The sequence below is a fragment of the Microcaecilia unicolor genome, chromosome 4 (assembly GCF_901765095.1).
Source record: "Microcaecilia unicolor chromosome 4, aMicUni1.1, whole genome shotgun sequence".
Taxonomy (NCBI): domain Eukaryota; kingdom Metazoa; phylum Chordata; class Amphibia; order Gymnophiona; family Siphonopidae; genus Microcaecilia; species Microcaecilia unicolor.
Window position 1 is genome coordinate 78,394,275 of NC_044034.1, and position 26,066 is coordinate 78,420,340.

Genomic DNA, 26,066 nt, shown 5'->3' on the forward strand with positions numbered 1-26,066 from the left:
AGGATTTTATTGAACGCTTTTTCAGTGTCCAAGCTGGCCAGGATCTTGTCCCCTGCTCTACCCTCCCCCTCCCGCAATGCTCTACACGTTTTTAATATATTAGTGGAGGCATACCTGCCCGGTACAAAACCCACTTGGTCCTGATGTATGAGTTGCGGCAAGATGGCTGCTCCCAAGAGGTCACGATGCAGCTTAACTCCGTGACCCACACCGAATGAACCGGCAGGGAGCAGGGCACGCAAAACCCAGGAGCCCCGAACGAGCCAGTGAGTAATCGACCGATGGAACCTGGACCTGATCGGATCTGATAGGATCGACAGGCGACGATCTCACCTGGTGAAAGTAAGTCCGTCCGAGTCGTGGTTTGGGCTCTCAGACCAGTCAATCGGATGACCCTTGGTGAACGGTTGAGAGCAGACCGTGACCTTATCTCCGACCGGAACACATGGTGATGAACTGCCGAATCTGGAACCCATCGACTCCCTCAGGACCATAGCGTGTACACGAGCCGCTCTGGCGGAGTACCGGAGAGCCGGACAGAGACACAGTAAGTGACCTTACTGACCTCTGCGGACAAACTGCCGAACGCCCCCTGCGCCGACCAACCGAGCGGGTTGCTGCTGAGAACCGGTCTTGCACCGTGGAATTACAGGGGTGCACATACGAACCGAGGCCTCCCACGGGCATCCTGCCGAGAATTGGCCATCCCCGAGAGTCAACCAGGGTTCCCACCTATACTTGCCGTCCGAGCGGGTCACAGCTGAGTGCCGGTCCCACCCCGTGGAATACAAGGGTGCACAGACAGACCAAGGCCTGCCGCGGGCGTCCTGCCGAGAATTGGCCATCCCCGAGAGTCAACCAGGGCTCCCACCCATGCCCGCCACCTGAGCGGACCGCTGTTGAGAGCCGGTCCTACCCCGTGAAATACAGGGGTGCACAGGCGGACAAGGCCCCCCCGTGGGCATCCTGCCGAGGACAGACTGTCCCCGGCCTGGATCAAAAATCTCTGAGAATAGCCTGCTTGATTTGAGTGTATAATAATGACGGCTGCTTGAGGGAGTGGAAATAGAGATTAACCAAAAGATCAGAGTGAATCTAGACAGGCTCACCTCCACTCCAGTCTATTAAACCTCCCTGATCATGAATTGAGTGTACAACAATGACGGCAGTGCGGGAGAGAGGAAACAGAGGTTAACCAAAAATGTATAACTCTCAGAAACCCCACCAAAACACTGCTACAGAAACCAAACTGATACCAAAAACAAAATGAATGCATTCAAATTTCTCCTACTAGTTTATTCCATAACACTAACTCACATAGCTACAATCACTCCATTCACTGAAAGCACCATAATACCCATACTACAAACACGCCAAAGACCAATACGAGACCATACGCACCACCAAACTGACAACAACTGAAACAAAGAAAAAATAAAGGAACAACAACTAATCAAAATCAACACAACATCAAAAACGGACTCTTACCAAACAATTCAAATAGGATACATAAATGCCAGATCAGTAGTCAATAAAACAGCAACTATAACAGACTGGATCACAGCAGACAATCTCGACCTTCTACTCATCAGTGAAACATGGATCCACGACTTCAAGGACCCTATAATTCTGGAAATCTGCCCCCCGGACTACAAAATCACTCATTGGACAAGGAAAGAAAAAAAAGACGTGGAGGAGTAGCACTAATCTATAGATCCCACTTCAATGTAACAACAACTGCCGAGTACATAACACCAGAACTTGAAATCGCCTCAGTCAGAATTAACCATACTAACCTGCTTGACAGCCTAAACGTTGTCTTATTTTACAGACCACCAGGAAAATGGCAAGAATGCCAATCACACTTCATGGATTTCATATCGAACACCTGTGTTTCAAACCCCAATCTACTTATTATTGGAGACATATACACCTCAATGACCCTAAGGCAACCAGTACACGAGAGTGCAAGGACTTCGTCCAACTATGGGACCTTAGCTGGCCCAATATACAAGCCTCTCTTGTCAAAGGACACACAATTGACCTCATTACACATAAATTATCCTCAGACCTAAACCTTATACTAACAGAGACAAAATGATCAGATATACCATGGTCAGACCACTATAAACTAAACTCCACCTTACAATGGAGGAAAAAAGGCACGCACCTCAAGCAAGAACCCACAACCTACACCACAAGAGGCGAAATTGACCCTGTAACATTCTGGTAACAAATCTACAGTAATGACTGGATGGCAGAAACAGACTCCAAACATTACCTACTAAACTGGGATGACAGATGTAAGAACACATTAGACATAATTGCACCACCACCACTACTACTACTACTTAACATTTCTAGAGCGCTACTAGGGTTATGCAGCGCTGTACAAATTAATAACTAAGGACGGTCCCTGCTCAGAAGAGCTTACAATCTAAAGGACGAAATGTCAAGTTGGGGTAGTCTAGATTTCCTGAATAGAGGTGTTGTGATTAGGTGCCGAAAGCGACATTGAAGAGGTGGGCTTTGAGCAATGATTTGAAGATGGGTAGGGAGGAGGCCTGGCGTATGGGCTCAGGGAGTTTGTTCCAAGCATGGGGTGAGGCGAGGCAGAAAGGGCGGAGCCTAGAGTTGGCAGTGGTGAAGGGTACTGAAAGGAGGGATTTGTCTTGAGAGCGGAGGTTACGGGTAGGGATGTAAGGGGAGATGAGGGTAGAGAGGTAAAGAGGGGCTGCAGATCGAGTGCATTTGTAGGTTAGTAGGAGAAGCTTGAACTGTATGCGGTATCTGATCGGAAGCCAGTGAAGTGACTTGAGGAGAGGGGTGATATGAGTATATCGGTCAAGGCAGAAGATAAGACTTGCGGCAGAGTTCTGGGTGGACTGAAGGGGGGATAGGTGGCTAAGTGGGAGGCCAGTGAGGAGTAGGTTGCAGTAGTCAAGGCGAGAGGTAATGAGAGAGTTGATGAGAGTTCGGGTGGTGTGCTCAGAGAGGAAGGGGCGAATTTTGCTAATGTTGTAGAGGAAGAAGCGACAGGTCTTGGCTATCTGCTGGATATGGGCAGAGAAGGAGAGGGAGGAGTCGAAGATGACACCGAGGTTGCGGGCAGATGAGACGGGGATGATGAGGGTGTTATCAACTGAGATAGAAGTGGGTTTGGGTGGGAAAACAATAAGTTCAGTCTTGGCCATGTTCAGTTTCAGGTGGCTGTTGGACATCCAGGCAGCAGTGTCGGATAAGCAGGCCGATACTTTGGCCTGGGTTTCCGCAGTGATGTCTGGTGTGGAGAGATACAGCTGGGTGTCATCAGCATAAAGATAATAGTGGAAACCATGAGATAAGATCAGGGAGCCTAAGGAAGAGGTGTAGATTGAAAAAAGGAGGGGCCCAAGGACAGATCCCTGAGGAACTCCAACAGAGAGCGGGATAGGGGAGGAGGACGAACCATGAGAGTGTACTCTGAAGGTACGATGGGAGAGATAAGAGGAGAACCAGGAGAGGACAGAGCCCTGGAACCTAAAGGAGGACAGTGTGTCAAGAAGTAGGTTGTGATTGACAGTGTCAAAAGCGGCGGATAGGTTGAGGAGGATGAGGATGGAGTAGTGACCTTTGGATTTGGCGAGGAGCAGGTCAGTGTAGGGGGTGAAAGCCGGATTGAAGTGGATCGAGGATGGCATGAGAGGAGAGAAAATCAATGCAGCGGCTGTGAACGGGCGCGTTCAAGTATCTTGGAGAGGAAGGGTAGGAGGGAAATGGGGCGGTAGTTGGAGGGACAGGTAGGGTCAAGAGATGGTTTTTTGAGGAGTGGTGTGACCACAGCATGCTTGAAGGTGTCCGGGACAGTTGCAGTGGAGAGAGAGAGGTTGAGGATATGACAGATGGTGGGGGTGATAGTAGGAGCGATGGGGCTAAGTAGGTTGGTGGGGATGGGGTCTGAGGAACAGGTGGTGAATTTCGAGGAGGAGAGGAGATGGGCGGTTTCCTCTTCGGTGATATCAGGAAAAGAACTACACGTAGACAAAACTCAATACCTTGGTTCAATGAAGAACTGAAATCACTGAAAACATATTAGGAGATTAGAACGAGCATGGAAAAAAAATGAAAGATGAACACACACTTAATGCATGGAAACAACTACAAAGGAAATACAAATACTCAATAAGACAAACCAAATGGACATACCACAAAACCAAAATAGGCCCAGACTACAAAGATGCACATAAACTCTACCAACTTGTGAACAAGTTAGACACCACACCGGTGACCATGACCAGCACAGACATCTCATCGGCAGACAACCTTGCCAAACACTTCAATGAGAAAATTATAAAACTACGATCCACGTTACCACTTAACACCACTGATCACGAAAAATTCATGGAATGCTTGGACCCAACACCCAGTGAATACCCAGCAGATCAAACCTGGACTAACTTCGATCTACTAACCGAAGAAACCATCACCCAAGCAATCAACAAATTCTGCAAAACCCACTCCAAACTGGATATTTGTCCCAGCAACCTAATATGGCTCGCCCACCCAATGCTTCATAACAGACCTTACATCACACATGAACTACATGTTGCAACACAGACTGTTCCCCAAGGACAAAGGAAATATACTTCTTACCCCTATACCCAAAGACAAAGATAAAATTAAACGATACAACCAACTATAGACCAGTAGCATCAATCCCCCTGGTAGTTAAACTAATGGAAAGTATTGTAACCAAACAACTTACCAACTACCTAAACAAATTCAATATACTACATAAATCACAGTCAGGATTCCGATCCAACCATAGCACTGAAATAGTTCTAACCACCCTCAAAACCGAATTTAAACAAATAATTGCAACTGGAAACAATGTACTTCTCCTACAATTTGACATGTCCAGTGTGTTCGACATGGTCAGCCACCAAATACTCTCGAACATCCTAGATTACTTCGGGATTGGAGGAAACGTACTTAGATGGTTCGAAAGCTTCCTAACAGCAAGAACCTACCAAGTGACATCAAACTCAAAAACGTCAAACCCATGGAAATCTGAATGCGGAGTTCCACAAGGATCACCGCTCTCACCAACTCTCTTCAACTTAATGATACCATTAGCCAAATCACTCTCCAACCCAAGGACTCAACCCATACATTTATGCAGATGATGTCACGATATACATCCCGTTTAAACAAGATATAACTGAAATCACAAACAAAATCACACACGGCCTCAAAATAATGAACTCATGGGCAGACGCATTCCAACTAAAGCTAAATGCAGAAAAAACACAATGTCTCATCCTATCCTCACAATACAATACAAACAAACCCAGTACCATAAATACCCCAGACTAAACCCTTCAGGTCTCAGACAGCTTGAAAATCCTGGGAGTCACAATTGACCGAAATCTCACACTCTAAGAACATGCGAAAAACACAGCAAAGACAATGTTCTACTCAATGTGGAAACTTAAAAGGATCAAACCTTTCTTCCCAAGGGAAGTATTCCTCAGCCTAGTACAATCCATGGTGCTAAGCCACCTAGACTACTGCAATGCCACCTATGCCGGATGCAAAGAACAAATCATTAAGAAACTTCAAACCGCTCAAAACACAGCAGCCAGACTCATATATGGGAAAGCTAAATACGAAAGTGCCAAACCCCTAAGAGAAAAATTACACTGGCTCCTGCTAAAAGAACGAATTGCGTTTAAAGTTTGCACCTTGGTCCACAAAATCGTTCACGGGGAAGCCCCAACCTATATGTCAGACCTTATAGACTTGCCTACTAGGAACACAAAAAGATCAGCGCTTACATTCTTCAATCTCCACTACCCTAACTGCAAAGGGCTAAAGTATAAATCCACATACGCGACCAGTTTTTCATACATATGTACCCAGCTGTGGAACGCACTACCGAAGGCCATAAAAACATCGCAAGACCTAACTATCTTCCGAAGGCTACTGAAAACAGACCTATTCAAAAAGGCATACCACAAACAACCATCTTAAATATGACATAAAACTATAAACGAACCAGATATTACCGAAATCTTATTTAATCATACCTGATTGATTAACCCCTTAGCTGTTAGTGAACAAGAACTATCACTTCAATCCTTATATCGAATATGGTCTCTCCATTGTTGATGACCTAATGTGTTATAATTCAATTATCACTCAGGAACCTTCATGTAATACCATAATGTATTCCTCTTTATCATGTATGTATGTATTCACATGGTATATATGTGTGTGTGTGTGTGTATATATATATATATATAATCATGAACTGTTCCATGTATATTATATTCCATCTATGTTTCCATATAGGTATGCACCTTAATGTAATACCTTATGTTATACTGTTACCCGGAAATGGCGACCGCCATTACGGCAAATGTAAGCCACATTGAGCCTGCAAATTGGTGGGAAAATGTGGGATACACATGCTACAAATAAATAAACTCCCCTAGCCGTTTCGCCAGTATTCCAGCCAGGATCTTTAAATCTTGTTTAATAAGAGAAATTGGGCGATAAGAGCCCACCAACTCAAGGTCCTTCCCAGGCTTTGGCAGTACCGTGATGTACATGTGATTAAGAGTCGTTCCCATCACCTGGGACTCTTTGATCTCCTCACACATACTAATGAATGGCGGAACAAGTTTATCCTGCAAGATTTTATAAAATTCCATGGCCAACCCATCCGATCCTGGCGCCTTCGCTAGTTTGAGCCTCTTAATTGCACCCCCTGACCTCTTCTCCTGTTAATGGCGCACTAAGAGCCTCAGATTGTTTGAGGCACGGTAGCTGTAGGCACGGAAAAATATCTTCAATATCTTCAACTTCGGGATTTTATAACTCGTAGGGCAGGGACTGTCTTTCTTCTATGTTTGTGCAGCGCTGCGTATGCCTTGTAGCGCTATAGAAATGCTAAATAGTAGTAGTAGTAGTGTACTTGAACTTGTCTGAAGCTTAACTTGAGCAAGCCCTTGAGGGTGGGGGAGGGAGGGGTGGGATATCTAGGATCGACAGGGTTTTCCTTATATATCGTAGGCCCATTGTATACTATCTGTCAAAGTGGGAAAACACCTTGGTGGTGCCCTATGATTATGCACAGTGGGAACAGGCTTTTCGGTCATTACTTCAGGTGTCTACCTCCAGTGCCCTGGTGGAAAATGGCTATAAAATGCTTTACTGTTGGTATTACACCCCTCTACGTTTGGTGAAGATGTTTCATCAGGGGTCAGCTTTATGCTGGCGCCAATGTGGGCTGGAGGGAGACATGTTCCATATATGGTGGTCCTGCCCCCATGCCCAGACATTTTGGACTAGGGTTTTGAAGCTTGATTTCAGTGTAACGAAAGTTAATTATGAACTGAAAATGGACTATTGTCTTCTCCACTTTAAACCTTGAGGGGTGAAGAAGCCTATTCATCACTTTGCCTCACAAGTGTTCGTAGCCAGCAAGTTGGTTCTTGCGGCAGCATGGAGGAGCTCTTGCCTTCCTTGTCTTCGAGTGATTCTACATAAGTTGGACTTTATTCATTTGATGTCTAAACTGACAGCTATGCAGACAGGACATGTATCAAGATATCATAAAACTTGGGACCCATTTCTTCAGTGGACTGCGAATCCAGACCCCTCCTTGATCATTTAAAAATAAGGGGAGGGAGTTTCTTTTGAAGGGGAGGGGGTTTGGGATATATTAGGGAAGGATCCTGAAGTGTTGTGCTAATACTGAGACTATTTGTTGCAATGTTGATTTATGGCTGTTTTTTTTATATATGATCACCATTGTCTTTGTTGCTATTGTCATTTTCCAATAAAAGAAAATAAAAAAAGTTGATCCAGTTGATGTAATGTATCTAGAATTTCAGAAAGCTTTTGATAAAGTTCCCCATGAGATACTCCTGAGAAAATTATCAGTGCCTTCTATTCTGTGGCGTTTTATGGAGTGGGAGCTAATAGAAAAGAGGGTAAGGTTGAATGACCATTTCTCTTAATGGAAGAAGGTGAATAGTGGAGTGCCCCTGGGATCTGTACAGGGTCTGGTGCTATCTAACATATTTATAAGTGATCTGGACATGGGAATGGACTGTAAGAAATTGTAGGAAGACCTTAGGAAATTAGAAAACCGGGTATTCAAATGGTAGAGGAAATATAATGTGTACAAATACAAAATGATGCACATTGGGAAGAAATAATCCAAATCATAGTCGATGCTAGGTTTCACTTTAGGAGTCACCGCCCAAGAAAAAGATCTAGATGATCATAGACAATATTCTGAAATCTGCTCAGTGGGTGATGGTGGCCAAAAAAGCAAACAATGCTAGGAATTTTTAGGAAAGAAAGAGAAAATTAGACAAAGAATATCATTCCTCTGTATTGCTTAATGATTTGACCTTACCTTGGATATTGTGTGCAGTTCTGGCTACCATATCTGAGAAAATATATAAAGGAATTAGACAAAGTTAAGAAAGTCATCCAAAATAATTAAAGGGATGTAATTCTTCTCATATGAGGTTATCAATAGAAATCAAACAAAATAAAACATGGAAAAGAAAATAAGATGGTACCTTTTTTATTGGACATAACTTAATACATTTCTTGATTAGCTTTCGAAGGTTGCCCTTCTTCGTCAGATCGGAAATAAGCAAATGAACCGATCTGACGAAGAAGGGCAACCTTCGAAAGCTAATCAAGAAATGTATTAAGTTATGTCCAATAAAAAAGGTACCATCTTATTTTCTTTTCCATGTTTTATTTTGTTTGATTTCTATTGATAACCTTAAGAGTGGACTAACACGGCTACCACACTCCTCATATGAGGAAAGGCTTAAAAGGTTATTTTGTGGAAGGGGGCCATTTTGTCAAGGGCTATTTTGTTACAAGGCTGCTTTGTCTGGGCTATTTTGTCAGGGCAGCCTTCTACACCTTTCTCTATAAACTGTGTAGAGGGTAAGTCCATCTCTGCTCACCCTTTAGTTGTTTGCTTTTTGAGGGGCTTGATGTTACTAAAACCTATCAAGCTTCCCATTGTGTTATGCGATCTCACCATTATTCTTATCCAGCTGATGAGAGCTCCCTCTCATTTGAAATACCTAACCTGGAAGGTCATGTTTTTGGTGACAGTCACTTCACACAGGGTTAGTGTGCTGTAGTTCTGTGTATGCATATCAAGATCTTTTCTATAGTGTTGGAGTTTCATCTTAACCAGTCAGTTGTTCTACCACACTTCGGACTGTAAGAGAGCCTTGACCCTCTCTCTATCTGCAGTGAACTAAAGCCCATAGCAAGTCCCCACCCCACCTGCAAAACAGGATGGGGACTGCCATCAGTAAACGCACTCGATAACAGCTGGCCAGCAGACTGCATTTCCTTCACTTATGCACAGGTTGGACTGTCTCGGGAAGGTCATGTCATGGTTCATAATATTAGAGCCATGGCAGCATCTGTAGGCCACCTGAGATCACCTTGTATGCAGAACTGGAACTTGGTCATCAATCTACATAGTCACATCTCACTACTGCTTAGAACTGAACTCCTGAAGTGACAGCCAGTTTGGTCAGCCTGTCCTAAAGAGTTTATTTGGGGTCTAAAATCCAACTCCAACCCCTAAGCACTTTTGCTTTCTATTCCAGGCTGTCCAAAACAAAATTATTTTTGTTAAGCCCCCTTCATTATAGGCCTTCAGTTTTTGTTTTTGTTTTGGCCAGCCTGGTAGCTAGGGGTTCCCATTAGTATGGCTCCTGCTTGTCCTCTGAGAAACCAAAATTGTTCTTTGAGGATAGTAGAATGCGTATCTACCCAATCCTGCCCCACCTGCTTACCCTTGGTGTTGAATTCCCATCAGCTTTAGTATTAGAATGGCTTAGTTCTGTGTGACAGTGTTGAGCAAGGAATATGTGCACGTGTGCAGATAGGAGGCTTTCAAAAGCTTCTGGAAAATAATGTTGGGGAGTGTCTCTACGCTAGGGCTCTGTTGATGTTACCCATCAGGGTGAATATGCATCCTGCTGCCCTTGGTGAACACCCACTACAGGTGAGTAACTTCGCTTGGTGAAACTGGCATTCCTGCCCAGCAGATTTGAACATCACTAGATAAGAGTAACTGCTGCTACTGTAGCTCTGTTGAAATCTGCAAGCAGACCTGCTCATTGCTACATAGCCGTATTTGCCTTTGGTCAAGAATTACTGATCAGTCTGTCCATATGAACTTTTCATTTCTCATATACTTATGGGAATAGGTTGTCCCTTAACAATGGGACAGTTTTTTTTTTTTCAGATATGGAATAGCCCTGAGGTTGGGAGTCATCCATTTGTGTTCTTAGTTAATCCTGTTGCTGCAGTAAGTTTAATAGTAAGCACAATCCTATCAACGTTCCCAAAAGTTTGTTAATTTTATTTTAAACTGAGGGAAGGACCACACATGCTTAGAACTTTACACTAGTTCTGAGCTCTGGGAGAAGTGTTCCCCAGGCTTCACTGGTTAATGTCGATCATTTGTGTTCCTGATTAGTTCTGCTGCCTGCAGAAAATGTCTGATACAGGTAAGGAACTTTTGCATTCATTGTTTGGGCAAATTTGTATAAAACCAATTTTTCTTTTTTATTTACAGAGTATCTGAAGGTGAGGTCACATGATCCAGAAGAGGCAATCAGGCATGATGTGATTGTATCAATAGTTACTGCTGCTAGAAAAGACCTCTTACTAGTCACTGACCACCTACTTAACTTTGTTCGAGAGAGAACACTGGACAAACGGGTAAGCCAGGCTAAAGATACTAAATGATTACACCTGCTAAAATGTTTAACAGTTGGAGCCTTAAACTACTTGTGTTAATGTAGTTTAGGAGTTGGAAAAATTAATTTTTGTTTGGACATATTTTTGAATGTGTTTGAAATAAGGGTCAGTAAGTTGTGTGATATCTTTTGTTGTGTTACAATCATATTAAGACTTTGGTCCTCAGACTATGACTGCAGTAATAATGAGGTGTGAAAGTGTGCTTCAGGAATAACTTTAAAAGTACTTTTAGTGACAATGTATGAGATGCAAAGACTGAGGTGTGAGTAGGGGTTAGCTGAGTATTTCAATCTAGTTGATGGAAGCACATATAAAGTTACTAGACCTAATATTGATAACCATTCCACTGCACAAATGATAAAGTAAAAATTTTCCTGGCCTTTTTGCACTTGTTTTCAGGCAATACTGCCTGTTGTCTGTGTGCATCAATTGGTTTGTGCGTGCCCTAATAAAACATATGCCTAGGGAAATAAGATGAGGAAAGAGAGGCCAGGAAGTGTGAGCCATTGTCTAACAAGAAAAAGGGGTTGAAAGTTATGACTCATGCAGCAGGGTAATGCCTGCACCATTTGCCAATGAAAAGGCTGTGAGAGCTGTGAACAGTGGGGTAGGTGGGATGCCCATGCCCTCTTGCTGGAGGAGAGGCCACAGGACACGAATCCAGGACTGTCCTTCCTCCTGATCTCTTTGCCTGTAAACAACATGAAAGAAATGTTGTTAACATAGTAGCATAGTAGATGACAGCAGAAAAAGACCTGCACGGTCCATCCAGTCTGCCCAACAAGACAAACATATGTGTATACCTTACCTTGATTTGTACCTGCCTTATTCAGGGCACAGACTGTACAAGTCTGCCCAGCAGTACTTCCCGCCTCCCAACCACCAGTCCCGCCTCCCATCACCGGCTCTGGCACAGACCGTATAAGTCTGCCCTCCACTATCCTCGCCTCCCAACCACCAACCCCTCTTCCCCCCACCTGCTCCGCCACCCAATTTCGGCTAAGCTTCTGAGGATCCATTCCTTCTGCACAGGATTCCTTTATGCATATCCCATGCATGTTTGAATTCCGTTACCGTTTTCATCTCCACCACCTCCCGCGGGAGGGCATTCCAAGCATCCACCACCCTCTCTGTGAAAAAATACTTCCTGACATCTTTCCTGAGGCTGCCCCCCTTCAACCTCATTTCATGTCCTCTCGTTCTACCGCCTTCCCATCTCCGGAAAAGATTTGTTTGCGGATTAATACCTTTCAAATATTTGAACGTCTGTATCATATCACTCCTGTTCCTCCTTTCCTCCAGGGTATACATGTTCAGGTCAGCAAGTCTCTCTTCATACGTCTTGGAACGCAAATCCTGTACCATTCTCGTAGCTTTTCTTTGCACCGCTTCCATTTTTTTAACATCCTTCGCAAGATACGGCCTCCAAAACTGAACACAATACTCCAGGTGGGGCCTCACCAACGACTTGTACAGGGGCATCAACACTTCCTTTCTTCTGCTGATCACACCTCTCTTTATACAGCCTAGCAACCTTCTAGCTACGGCCACCGCCTTGTCACACTGTTTCGTCATATTTCTCTTTGGGCCTTTGTGGTGTAAACAAAACCCCCCAATATTTTGGGGAATCCTCATCTTGTCTGTGCTGCCCATAAAAGAACAGGCCAGAAGGATGTACCCATTCTCTGATGTCTGAAAAAAAGGAAACTTTTTTTTTTTGGGGGGGGGGGGGGGGGGAGGGGGGTGGACATTGGAAAAGCAAGGAAGAAAAAGGGTTTCTTTTTTTGGACATCAGAAAAGAGGTATCGTCGGCTAGCACTGTTCTTTGTTGGGCTGTGGGGATAGACGGGATTTCCCAGTAGAGGTTTTCAATTTTGAAACTATGGAGACCTGAAGAGAGAGAGAGGATGGTCTCGGGAACATTTCTTTCAGCTTGTTTATGGGCATTGATGATAGATGGAAGGATGGCTACTAGGGCTAAACATATATTTAACAATGGAAAGATTGGTTGTGGCAGGAAGATGGCTTCATGGATATATAAACTATTTTCAGGTCTGACAGAGCCAGTGACTCTCTCCTGCAGCTGACAGAATTGTGTGAGCTCAGGGGAACCATCTCTACCTACACAAGCAGAACAAGTACCTTGATCTGAGGTGCAGCAGGTAGGGGAAGGAAAATAAAGAAAGGGGCATGGAGGGTGATAAGGAACAAAGGCAGAATGCGAGGTAGGCCGGCGGCAAGGAGGGGACGAGGTGTGCTGATATCTCTCTTTCTCTCTCTCTCTCTCTCTCTCTCTCTCTCCTACTATATAAATGAAGAGTGACTGACGTGCTGCATATGCTCAGAACAGCGCAGCTGTTCTGCGCATATGCAGCACGTCACAGATCTTTCCCGACGTTACATCACAGGTTTCTCTGTACGTCCCGTGCTGAAATCAGCCTGGAGCCGTCGCTCGCCAAACACGGGCCGACCCACCTGCTTCTCGCGTTCTGGGCCACCCCATGCCAGCGCTCCTGACCGGCTGCTGCTGCAGATGAACATTACCGGCGGGGACAGAGAGCAACGGGTGACCGGCGAGCCCCGGCCATCGTTGCAATCCATCTATCTCCATGTTTGCTGTGGGGATCGTTAATTAAAAAAAAAAAAGAAAAGAAGATGTTTTGCTAAATGTGACCCTGCTGCAAAACCTCAGGCTATGGGATACAACTGCTATCCCCTCTCTTTCATAACAGTGGTCGATTTTCCTGCTGCTTACAGCGCAACACCTCCCCCTTCCCACCACAGCTGAAGTTATTCGCCTTTTTCAAATTCAGTGTCTCCCCCCCCCCCCCACACAGACACGCACACCTCAAAAACGACTGGCTATAAGGAGCGACTGACCCTGCACTATCACAGGCACTCCTAGCAGCTCTCTCTCTCACACATAAAGTTCTTCACCTTTTTCCCATTCTGTCTCTCTTCCCCCACCCCCCACCTCAAAAACGACTGGCTATAAGGAGCGACTGACCCTGCACTATCACAGGGACTCCTAGCAGCTCTCTCTCTCACACATAAAGTTCTTCGCCTTTTTCCCATTCTGTCTCCCCCCCCCCCCCCCCCACCTCAAAAACGATTGGCTATAAGGATCTCTGTCTGTCTACAACTGGCTATAAGGAGCGACTCACCCTCCACTGTCTCAGGGACTTCTTGCACCTCTCTCTCAGAATGTAGTACTGTATATAAAACTGAAATGTACACAACCACTCATTTCTGCCTTTGGCTATTTGCTGTTTACACAACGAACATAGTATATCAAAATGTACTATACACATCAACTCACATTACTTTCATAAACTTTTAAATTACATTTCAGGAATAAAAAATCTTGCCCGTTTTAATGGGCTTTCTTTCTTCACCCTAGGTAGAACTTCAGAAAAAGCTACAGTCGTACCAAAAGTTTAAACTTCTCCCCCAACTCCTGAAAAGCTCTCTGTGCTATAAGCAGGGTATTATTGGCTCAATCATTTGTGCCCAGTATTTGCCCAGCAAAGTAAAATGCCTTCCAGGATCCTCAGCTTGCAGGAGTACCAGGCATCAGTGTTAGAACCCTTATTCTTTTCTCTGATTATAGTCGGGTACTTCTGCTAGCTCAGGATCCTGGAAGGCATTTTACTTTGCTGGACCCCTTGAACTGTGTTCAAAAGTGAATGCCTCTGATAATGGAATCCCCTAACAGTAAACCTTTTTCTGGTTCGAGTTTTATTTATGCTTTATCCAATTCTTGTCTGTTTGCTGATCTTCTCTTTTATGATAGTAAGCTGAAGTTTTTTTGGCGTGAATCCGCCATTTTGAATTTTCCGCCGTTTTCGGCGATGGCTGCGGAGGTTGTTAAGCGCTGTTCCCATTGTGGCAAGCGCAGATCCACAGTGGGGCTCTGTAAATTATGCTTTTCAGATGTCAGGGCCGGCCCGAGCATGGCGAGCAATGTTTCGTCCCGCCCGGTGGAGCTGGCAGTGGGTGCCATCTTGGATGCACCGCATGGCTCGACCCCCGCAGGTGCGGAGGGGTCTGAGGCCGGAGGGGAGCCTCGGATGGGAGACTACCAGGGGAGCTGCTTACCCCGGATTGGAACCGGGAGGCCAGGGTGTCCCTTTCTCCCCTGAGTTTGTGTTGCTTTTACATAAAGCTTTCATGTTAAAAAGAGCTCTGCCGCAGATGTCTGACTCTACGTTGATACCTGGTTCCCCTCTGGTGGAGACCGGCCCGGGATTGCCATCAGGCGTTTTTTTCCCCAGACAGCTGGCCGCAAGACAAGCGCAGAAGGGTCAATTCCCCTTAAGTGGCGTACCCCCCCTTTCCCCCCCGTGGTCGGGCTTCTGGCCTTTCACACAACCCTGGAGGGACAGGCTGTCAGAGTTCTGTCGGACAGCACGACAGCGGTTGCCTACATAAATCGACAAGGCGGCACTCAGTGTCAAGCACTGGCCGCAGAGGCCGCTCATATGCCACTGGGCCGAGCTACATCAGCAGTTTTCTGAGGGGTCTCGCAGGCCTTCGTGGTCCGAAGAGCCAGAGGAAGGTGTAGGATTGCCACTGAATCCAGAGGATCCCACTGCGGTTAGGTTTTTCCACCGCGAGGAGCTGCCAGCGCTTATTTCTGATGTCCTGCAGGCCCTCTCTATTGAAGATCCTGTGATGGGGGAAGCCTCCTCTAGTAATCCGAGGATGGCAAGTACTAAGAAGCCTGCTCGAGCCTTTCCTTTGCATGACTCCATCCAAGAGCTTATTTCGGCTCAATGGGCTGACCCTGAGGAGCCTTTGAAAGTTGCCAGGGCAATGGGGCACTTATACTCTCTTAGTGAGGAGCACTTGGCACGCTTGGCCATGCCTAAAGTGGATGCCCTAGTCATGGCTGTGATGAAGAGGACTACCCTCCCAGTAGAGGGAGGGGTCGCCCTGAAGGACATGCAGGACCGGTGTCTGGAATCAGCAATGAAGCGGTCCTTTGAGATTTCAGGCCTAGCCTTACGGGCATCTGTGTGCACATCCCTATTTGGCCCCCGCACCAACGGTTTCTCCGGTTTGCGGTGTTGGGGAAAACATTTCCAGTTTTGGGCCTTGACTTTTGGCCTCGCCACAGCTCCCCGAACCTTTTCCAAGGTAGTGGTGGTAGTAGCTGCCTTTCTTAGGTGAGAGGGTATCCGGGTTCACCCGTACCTAGACGACTGGCTCATCAGAGCGGACTCTGCAGAAGAGAGTCATCATGTAGCAGCCAGAATGGTCTCAGTACTTGAGTCTCTGGGCTGCGTTGTCAATATACCCAAAAGTCACCTGACCCCCTCTCAATCTCTAGAATATTTGGGGGTCCGGTTCAACACAGCCTCGGGGTTTGTCTTTCTACCTGAGCAAAGGCGGTACAAGATTCAGAACCAGGTCCGTCTGCTCCTGAGGATGCCTCGCCCGCGAGCTTGGGACATAGTCCAGCTGTTGGGGTCGATGACGGCCACCTTGGAAGTAGTGCCATGGGCGAGAGCGCACCTGAGACCTCTGCAGTGTTCCCTGCTTCAACGATGATCTCCAATTTCTCAGGATTACCAGCGCAGACTCACGTGGTTCCCTGCAGCCCGACTCAGTATGGAGTGGTGGCTCTCAGACAGCATGCTGCGGCGAGGAATGCCGCTAGCGCTCCCTGATTGGTGCCTGGTGGTAACAGATGCCAGCCTGAGGGGCTGGGGAACACATTGCCAGGGAAGGCATGCCCAGGGTCTCTGGACATCCGAGGAGTCGGAGTGGTCCATCAATCGCTTGGAGTTAAAAGCGATATTCCAGGCGCTTCTGGCCTTTCACACAACCCTGGAGGGACAGGCTGTCAGAGTTCTGTCGGACAACACGACAGCGGTTGCCTACATAAATCGACAAGGCGGCACTCAGTGTCAAGCACTGGCCGCAGAGGCCGCTCATATGCCACTGGGCCGAGCTACATCAGCAGTTTTCTGTCACCGGCTCACATTGCAGGTCAGAGCAACGTGCAAGCCGATTATCTAAGCAGGCATCAAATCGACCCAACGGAGCGGGAACTGGCAGATGAAGTGTTCCTTCAGATCTGTGCCAAATGGGTGACGCCCGTAGCGGATCTTATGGCGTCAAGTGCAAATGCCAAAGTTCCGTGCTTTTACAGCAGACGGAGAGATCCTCGCTCGGCAGGGTTGGATGCCTTGGCTCAACCCTGGCCTCCGGGCCTCTTGTATGTGTTCCCTCCTTGGCCCTTGATAGGGCGAGTACTCCTGTGGATTCGGCTTCATCAAGGAGAGGTGGTTCTCATTGCCCCGGATTGGCCCAGGTGGCCATGGTATGCAGACCTTCAGTTGATGCTGGTGGAGGCTCCCCTTCCTTTGCCTCTGGTACCGAACCTGTTGTCACAGGGGCCGATAACCATGGAGGACGCTTGTCACTTTGGTCTTACGGCATGGCTATTGAGAAGGCGCAATTGAGATACAAGGGCTATTCCAACAAGGTCATCTCCACTTGCCTTCAGGCCCGCAAGCGTTCCACTTCCGTTGCCTATGCTCAGATTTGGCGTCAGTTTGAGGCTTGGTGTGCTGCTATAAAGCGATTACACCCATGCGGGCTTCTGTCTCGCCGATACTTGACTTTTTGCAGGATGGTTTACAAAAAGGCTTGGCCTATAATTCCCTGCCTGTTCAAGTGGCAGCCTTAGCATGTTTTCGGGGGAAGGTGGCTGGCCTCTCCCTGGCTGCTTATCCGGATGTGGCACGGTTTCTGAGAGGAGTGCTTTGGCTCTGTCCTCCCGTGCGGGCTCCGCGTCCGGCCTGGAACCTGGGGTTAGTTTTAAAGGCCCTTCAGTGTTCACCCTTCGAGCCACTTAGGCGAGCTTCAGAGAAGGATGTGACCCTAAAGACGGTCTTTTTGGTGGCCATTACATCGGCGAGATGGGTGTCTGAGCTCCAGGCGCTGTCCTGTCGAGACCCATTTCTGCAATTCTCAGAGTCCGGAGTTATTGTACGTATGGTGCCTTCCTTCCTGCCTAAGGTGGTTTCAGCGTTTCACCTAAACCAGCCTAGTTTCTTGTCCTCCTTTTCTAGAGAGGAGTTTCCGGAATCTTTTGGGCAATTGCACCTTCTAGATGTGCGAAGGGCTCTGTTACAATATCTGCGCATGTCAAATGCTTTCAGGACCTCTGATCACTTTTTTGTTTTGTTAGGTCCTCGCAGAGGCTCTCCAGCATCTAAAGCCACTATAGCCCGCTGGCTCAAAGAAGCTATTTTTTCAGCATATCTGCTTTCTGGACAGCCTGCGCCTGAAGCCTTTAAGGCACATTCCCCAAGAGCGATTTCCTCTTCTTGGGCTGAAACTGGAGCACTCTCTCTTCAAGAGATATGCAGTGCAGCGACTTGGGCGTCTAAGCTCTCATTTGCCCGACATTACAGGCTGGATGTGGCTGCCAGGAGGGATGTGCATTTTGGAGCACAAGTGCTGGCGCGTGGTGTGGCCTGTTCCAACCCTATCTAGGGATTGCTTTGATACATCCCATTCATAATGGATTCATCTGCTTGATGACAAGTAAGGCAAAATTAGGTTCTTACCTTGGTAATTTTCTTTCCTTTAGTCATAGAAGATGAGTCCATGAGCCCGCCCTGATTGATTGTGTGAGTGATTGATTAATGCTGTTTTGGGGTTCAGTTTTTCCTGTAGATATGTTCCCTCATTGGGAGAAGTTGGAAAACAGTCTTCAGGATTTCTGTTCTACTACAGGAGGTTGAGTTCGTCCCTCCTTTGTGTTATTGCACCTGTTCTGGGGCGTTCGTTCGCTGTGAGGAAAGTTCATGTTATTCTACTTTGTGGTGTAACACTGCTTTGGAAGCTTCAAATACTGAGGCAGATGGAGCTAGCTGGCCAAGAGGCACTATGGTTTTCAGTGCTCTCTATCTCCCCCTGCTGGTAGGTGGACACAACCCATTCATAATGGATTCATCTGCTATGACTAAAGCAAAGACAATTACCAAGGTAAGAACCTAAATTTCCCTTGTAAGACTAAAGCTGCTTTTTTTAAAACTTTGGACTGACAGTGGAAAATAAACCTGGCAGAGCTAATCCACAGTATAGTAGGCTTTTATATGTTATATAAGTGTGTTAAATCTTAAAGTGGGTACATGAAGTTCTGTATGAAATACTTTAGGGTAATGGATAAAGATTCAAGCAGAGTTATTTCTCGTGGCATAGGGCAGTCAAAGAACTTTAGAACTTCTGCTTTAAATAGTGACGGGGTAATGTTTTTTCCCCCTCTTTTGATTTCCCGTATTATTGCATGTATTTACACTGGTTTCTGATATTTAAGCAAAATGTAATATTGTATTAGAAAAAGAGAACCTGAATAAATACAAGACAGTGTTTTAAATTCATACTTTATTTAAGCAGCAAAGTTATGTAACATCCATATCATCCATGTGAAAAAATAGCTGTCCCCTAAAATTAATAACTGGTTGAACTACCTTTAGCAGCAATAATTGCAACTAAACATTTCCTATAACATATCAGTCTTTCACATCTTGTATCGCTCCTCTTTGCAGAACTGCTTTAATTCAGACACATTCTTAGGTTTCTGTGCATGGACTGTTCAGTTTAGGTCCTGCCACAGCATCTCTACTGTTCACTAGGCCAATCAGAAATTTTTATTTTGTTCCTCCTTAGTCATTCAGATAGATATATATCACGGAAAAGATTGCCAGATTAAACTCAAAGAAGCAAAGAGGGAAATATGGCTAGCGAAAGCACAGACAGAAGAAAAAAATGGCTAAAGATGTAAAGAGTTGACAAGACCCTTTTCAGATATTTTTGGGAAAGTATAAAAGCTGGGAATGGAATTGTAAGACTGAAAGATTCTGAGAGTAGCAGTGTGGAGAGTGATGAGGATAAAGCAAATGTGCTGAACAAATACTTCTCTTCGGTGTTCACAGAAGAAATTCCTAGAGAAGGACCATGGGTGGCTGTCGAGGGTATATCTGGGAATGGAGTTGGATATTGCACCATTCATAGAAGAAAGTGTTTATAAACAATTTGAAAACCTGAAAATAGACAAAGCCATAGGACCAGATGGGATGCATCCCAAGATACTAATGGAGCTCAGAGAAATTCTGGAAGGACCTCTTAAGGATTTATCTATAGAGACGGGAGGGGTTCTGCGGGATTGGAACCGAGCTCGTGATCCCTCTTCACAAAAGCACGGACAATGAAGAAGTTGGAAACTACAGGTCTGTAACCCTCATGTCATTGGTAGGAAAATTAATGGGAACCGCTGCTGAAGGAAGAGAGTTAGCTTTCTAGAATCCAATGGGTTGCAGGATCCGAGGCAACATGGCTTTACCAAAGGAAAATCCTGCCAAACGAATCTGAGTTCTTTGACTGGGGTGCCCAAAGAATTGGATAAAGGACATGTGCTAGATGTAATGTACTTGATTTTCAACAAAGCCTTTGATATGGTTCCTCACAGAGAACTTCTGAATAAGCTGAAAGGTCTGAACCTAGGACCCAGAGTGGTGAACTGGATTGGAAATTGGTTGACTGACAGGCGATTGAGGGTAGTGGTAAATGGAATCTGCTCAGAGGAAAGGAAGATGAATACTGGAGTGCCTCAGGCGTCGGTACTGGGACCAACTCTGTGAGACATTTGTGAGACATTGCTGAAGGGTTAGAAGGAAATTTTTCCTCTTTGCAGATGACACAAATATAGCCAATAGAGTGAATACTTTGGAGGAGGTAGAAACCATGAGAAGAGCTCTCCAAAAATTAGAAGAATGGTTAAAATTTAATGCAAAAAATTGCAGAGTGATGCATTTGGGGTGCAGAAATTCAAATGATATGTACCAGATAGGAGGAGAGAGATTGATCTGCACAGCTCAAGTGAAGAACCTTGGGTTGATGGTATTGTATTGTAACATTTATAACCCGCGCTTTCCCACTTGTTAGCAGGCTCAGTGCGGCTTACAATAAAACAAAATTTACAGGATAGTACAAAATGGAATTCAATAGGAAAAAGCATATTTAAGTTCTGTCAAGTAGTCAGATCCAGGTATCGCAAATGGATTTTTAATTTAAGTCAAGTCTTATGTGTAGGCTTGCTTGAAAAGGTGAGTTTTAAGTAGCTTCTGGAAGGGTAGATGGTTATTGACTATACAAATCGATCTTGGTAGAGTATTTCAGAGCTTGCTGCCTATAACGGAGAAATTGGATGCATAGTGTTTGGATGATGGAACAATGCCACACAGTGGTGGCCAAGGCCTGAAGGATTCTAGACTGGATAGAGAGGGGTATGACCAGCAGAAGAAAGGTGTTAATGGCACTGTACAAGTCATTGGTGAGGCCCTACTTGGAGTATTGTGTTTAGTTTTGGAGGCTGTATCTTGCTAAGGACATAGAGACTTGAAGCGATTCAGAAAAAAGTGACAAAAATGGTATGGGCTTTGTCACAAGATGTATGAGGAGAGACTTGAGGACCTGAACATGTATACCCTGGAGGAAAGGAGAGACAGGGGTGATATAAGAGACATTCAAATATTTGAAAGGTATTAATCTACAAACAAACCTTTCCAGAGACAGGAAAGTGGTGGAACTAGAGGACACACATTGAGGTTGGTGGGGGTGGGGTGTGAAAACTCAGGAATAATGTCACAAAATACATTTTCACCTAGTGGGTGGTCGATGCCTGGAATGCCCTCCCGCAGGAGGTGGTGGAGATGAAAACAGTAATGGAATTCAAAAATGTTTGGGATAAACACACAGGAATCCTGTATAGATGGCATGGAACCAAACAAGCTTAGCGGTGATTAGATGGTAACACCAGTAATTGGGAAGCAAAGCAAGTTTTGTGGAGTCTTTTGTGGTCTGTGCCTTGGTTGTGACTGGACAGACTGGATGAGCTGGAGTGGGGGTTTCATTGACAACCATAGTAGATGATCAAGGTGCTGGGTAGATATCTGAAAGTGGCAGGGACAAATCAAGATCAAGTATACATATATACTATGGAAGATAAAAACAAGGAGACAGATCTTGTAAAAAGCACAGCCTTTTATTCAATAAAAGGCCCCAGGTTAACAATCATCTGGGAGCCTTTTTACTGAATAAAATACTTTGCTTTTTACAAAATCTGCCTCCTTGTTTTTATCTTCCACGTTGGATTTGGCTGATCACCTGCCTTGTTTTCTTACATATGTACTATCACATCATACCGTATGCTATGTGTTTATCTTGTTCGGCAGACTGGATGAACCGTGCAGGTCTTTGTCTGCCGTTATCTACTATGTTACTTTTGTATTTTGGATCATTGTCTTGCTTTATAACCCAATTATGCTTCAGCTCATGGACAGACGACTGAATATTCTCCTTAAGAATTTTCTGGCACACTGCAGCAGTTATGCTTGCTTCAATAATGGCAAGTTTCCCAGGTCCAGAAGCAGCAAAGGATCCCCACACCATCACAACTACCACCACCTTGTTTGGCTGCTGGTATGTTCTTACTGTGGAATACCAGTTGTAATGCTAGACATAATGGGACCTATCTTGACTTGTCTGTCTGTGGAACATTATTCTAAAAGACTTGAGGATCATCTGGATGTGGTTTTGAAAATGTGGGATGTACAATGATGTTACCCTGGGATAGCAGCGTTTTCACCTTGCTACTCCCTTAGTGAATCTGGGATGTTCTGTGACTCTCGGATGAGTTGTTGCTGCACCCTCTTGAGTTATTTTGACAGGCCAGCAACCCCTGGGAAGATTGACCACTGTTATGTCTACTCCATTTATAGATAATGGTTCTCACTGTGGTTGGTAGAGTACCAGAACTTTAGAAATGGCTTTGTAACCCTTTCCAAACTGATAACATTTCAACAACTTTTTTTCTCATCTCTTCTGGAATTTTCTTTGACATTGGCATAATGTTCTTTTTTTTTTTTAATGTCCAAATATCTTTACTGAATTTTGAAAAGGACAAAAGAACATATATACAACAGAATATTCTTATTAAAGAAATTCAGTGAGACAAAGCAGTACAAAGAAACCCCCACCAATTTGTCAAAGAAGTTGCTAGATATGAGATTCGTGAAAGTTATCACCTGTCAAATACATTATCTAGGAAATATCCGAAACAGGTATCAAAACTGTTAGGCAAGTAATTAATTAGTCGACATATAAAAGTCAAGACTAGACCATACTTTAAGTGCCAATGGAGAGGGCTCTATTAGTGAAACTTCAAATTGATGAAGTTGCAATACGGATTGCCACCAGAAATGAATACTTAAAAGAGAATTATCTTTCCAATTTGATAGTACAGATTTCACAGCAGCTGCTAACAAAATATTAAGCAATTTAGTCATGTTTGTCCAGAGAGATGTCCAATGCCAGAGAACAAAAAATAATCAGTTTTCATGAGAGCGGTTGTTGAATATGTAAAGTTTTGGAAATAATGTTCCATATCTTGTTCTAAAAGGTATCAGTGAGTGCATTCAAAAAGAAGGTGTTTCAAGAGTTCCAGGATATGTTTTACACGACCAACAGAGATCTTGAGGTAGTAGACCAACTGCTAATTTTTGTGAGGTCCATATGGCTTTGTGATGCAAAAAGAAGAGAGATTGGATCATGTTAGCTGAGGTTGCTGGTCGTCCAAGAAATTTCCAGAAGTCTTTCCATTGTTCTGTTGTTAGTTTGTGCTCTAGGTCTAATTCCTATGATTGCATGAGGCCAGATTTCAAAGATGATTCTTTTGATACTAAAAATTTGTATATATTGGAAGCCATATGACCAGTACTAAATAATTTCGCAACAAAGGACATTATAGACCGTTGCTGTGATGAAAGTGTCTTAGTATTGTCATTTCTGGTTAGGGAATGTTGCAGTTGCAACCATATAAAAAACTGATTAGAGGGTAATAGATACTTATTTTGCAATAAAGAAAAGGAATGAAATGCTCCATTGGACAATAATGGAGCCATATAAATTATTCCGTTGTTATTCCAAGTTAACCAGAATATATGTGAATTATTGATTTTAATAACAGGATTACCCCAAATTACGGAATGTAATGAGTTCTCACTAGGGATAATGTGGCGTAATGTTCTTATTGAAGCTTTTTGGCGAGTACTTCACTCTCATGGTAAGGTTCAATATATAATGAAATTTAGATTCAGTAGGGCAGGCTGCAGTCAACCCTGGCTGGCAGTGTTCAATCAGCTGAACCTAATTATCAATTAAATTTAGTCAGCTGGTTAAAGGGGCAGTTACTTTTTTACATAAGTGATATGAGTGTTGGATTCATTTTTTCCTTAAATGAAGTAATCATTTAAAAACGTATGTTTACTCATCACTGTAATAATTTAAAGCACAAACAGGCTGGCAAATAGCATTCAGGTAAAACATGAGATGCCACTGGTTTGAAGGCAAATAACCTGAAAGGCAACAAAGCTTAAGCAATTTTTCATCTTAGAGAAAGCAGTGGGATGTAACTCACAGGGTGCATGAGGCTATCAATGAAATGATAGGCTGAATATAAATGGCTCTCTCCATTTAGAGCCTAGATTAAAAAAAAAAAGCCACTGAGGAAATATTTTCAGAAAATATTATCCTGTCGGTGTATGAATGGATTAAATAGTAACACAATTTATCACCCAATTTCTAGACCACGATATAAAATATACCAAAAAGAAAATAAGTGATGAGAAAGATCTGCATGGTGTATCTAGTGTGCCCAACAGTCACATTGATTTATCAGAGCATTATTGCAGAGGTTTTCAACACAGTCTTCTGGGCACACCTAACCAGTTGGGGATATCCTGAAAGCCTTGACTAGCTGGGTGAGCACTGAGGATGGGGTTGTAAAAATCTGCATTATAGAACCATCAATCCAATAGTATTAAAACATTTTACTTGCTTAAGTTCCAGTATATGATGTCTTTCTCTGTCCCACTGAGATAGACATGACCCACACTCACAAATATGAATGTGGTATAAAATATGCATATTTGCATCTGATCCATCCTTGTTTCAGGGCTCAGACTGTAAGAAAGACTGCCCTGCACCGGCCCTACTTCCCAGCTGCTGGAGTTGCGGTCAAAACCCACTCATGCCTATTCTTATGTTTCAGGTTTTTTAAGAATTTGCTATCCTGCCCTTTGAAGTACCTTCAGGGTGGTTTACAATCTAAAATATATAAGAAAAGGGGACAACACAAACAAGGACAGGATTAAGACATAAACTATTAGGGCAAAAGGGAGAACTACAATAATTGATAAGATGGAGAGGGGAGTTAAAACAATAGGGAGTGTCGTAGGCACATTCCAGGCACCTCCTGGCTCAGCTGCCGCAAAGAGAAATCATTTATATGTGTTTTTAAAGAGGTACGTTTTGAGGTCTGTTTTAAATTTGTCCAATGATGTCTGAAGGCGAAGGGAGACTGGCAATGAATTCCAAAGATATGTCCCTTGTACATTGGATATAGCATATCTAGTGTGTTTGAGTTCTCTCTCAATTGCTAGGTACTACTAATTGATTGTGATGTGCTGAATGAAGTGCATGGACAGGACAGTAAGGAATAAGGGGATAGAAAAGATAGAGGTTTTCTCAGCCTTTAATGTTTTGAAGACAAGTAATGCATGTTTAAATATAATACGCTGAGTGATTGGGAGCCAGTGAGCTTCTTTTAAAGATGGAGTAACATGGCCATATTTATGCGAGCTAGTGACGATACGAATAGGGGTGTTCTGGATGATCTGTAAGCAACATATATATATATTTTTTTTTACTTGAAGATCTTCGTAAAGAGAATTACAATAATCCAATTGTGAAATGACTAAAGAGTGAACTACTGTGTTAAGTTCTACTGGAAGTAAGGAGCGAATTGAACGTAAAAGTTGTAGTTTGTAGAGAGAACGCTTGACCACTTGAGAAATTTGTGGGAGAAATGTGAGGTTGGAATCGAAGTACGTAGAAATCTGTGCAGCATTGGCCTCACTTTCCCACTGCTGGAGCTGTGATTAAAGCACCACTCCTGCGCATCATATATGAACGTATAGCTGTTGATAAGGTTTGTTTTGATACTATCCTCTTTCTATTGAGGTATCCTGTTTGTGTGTCCCATGCATTTTTGAATTCCATCACTTTTTTTTCTCCGCCACTTCCATTGGGAGGGCATTCCAGGCATCCACCACCCTCTCTGTGAAAGTGTTTCTGAATGTCCCTCAAGGCTATACATTTTCCCCCCACTGCCTCTCATAGAG

At 44.3% G+C, this 26,066-nt stretch overlaps 1 protein-coding gene across 1 annotated transcript in view; it reads left to right on the forward strand.

Moving 5' to 3' along the window:
- PDS5B (PDS5 cohesin associated factor B) overlaps positions 1-26,066 on the forward strand; it is a 536,259-nt gene that overhangs the window by 207,877 nt on the left and 302,316 nt on the right. The window contains 1 exon segment of the mRNA XM_030200370.1: positions 10,622-10,767. Coding sequence (XP_030056230.1) covers positions 10,622-10,767 — 146 coding nt within the window.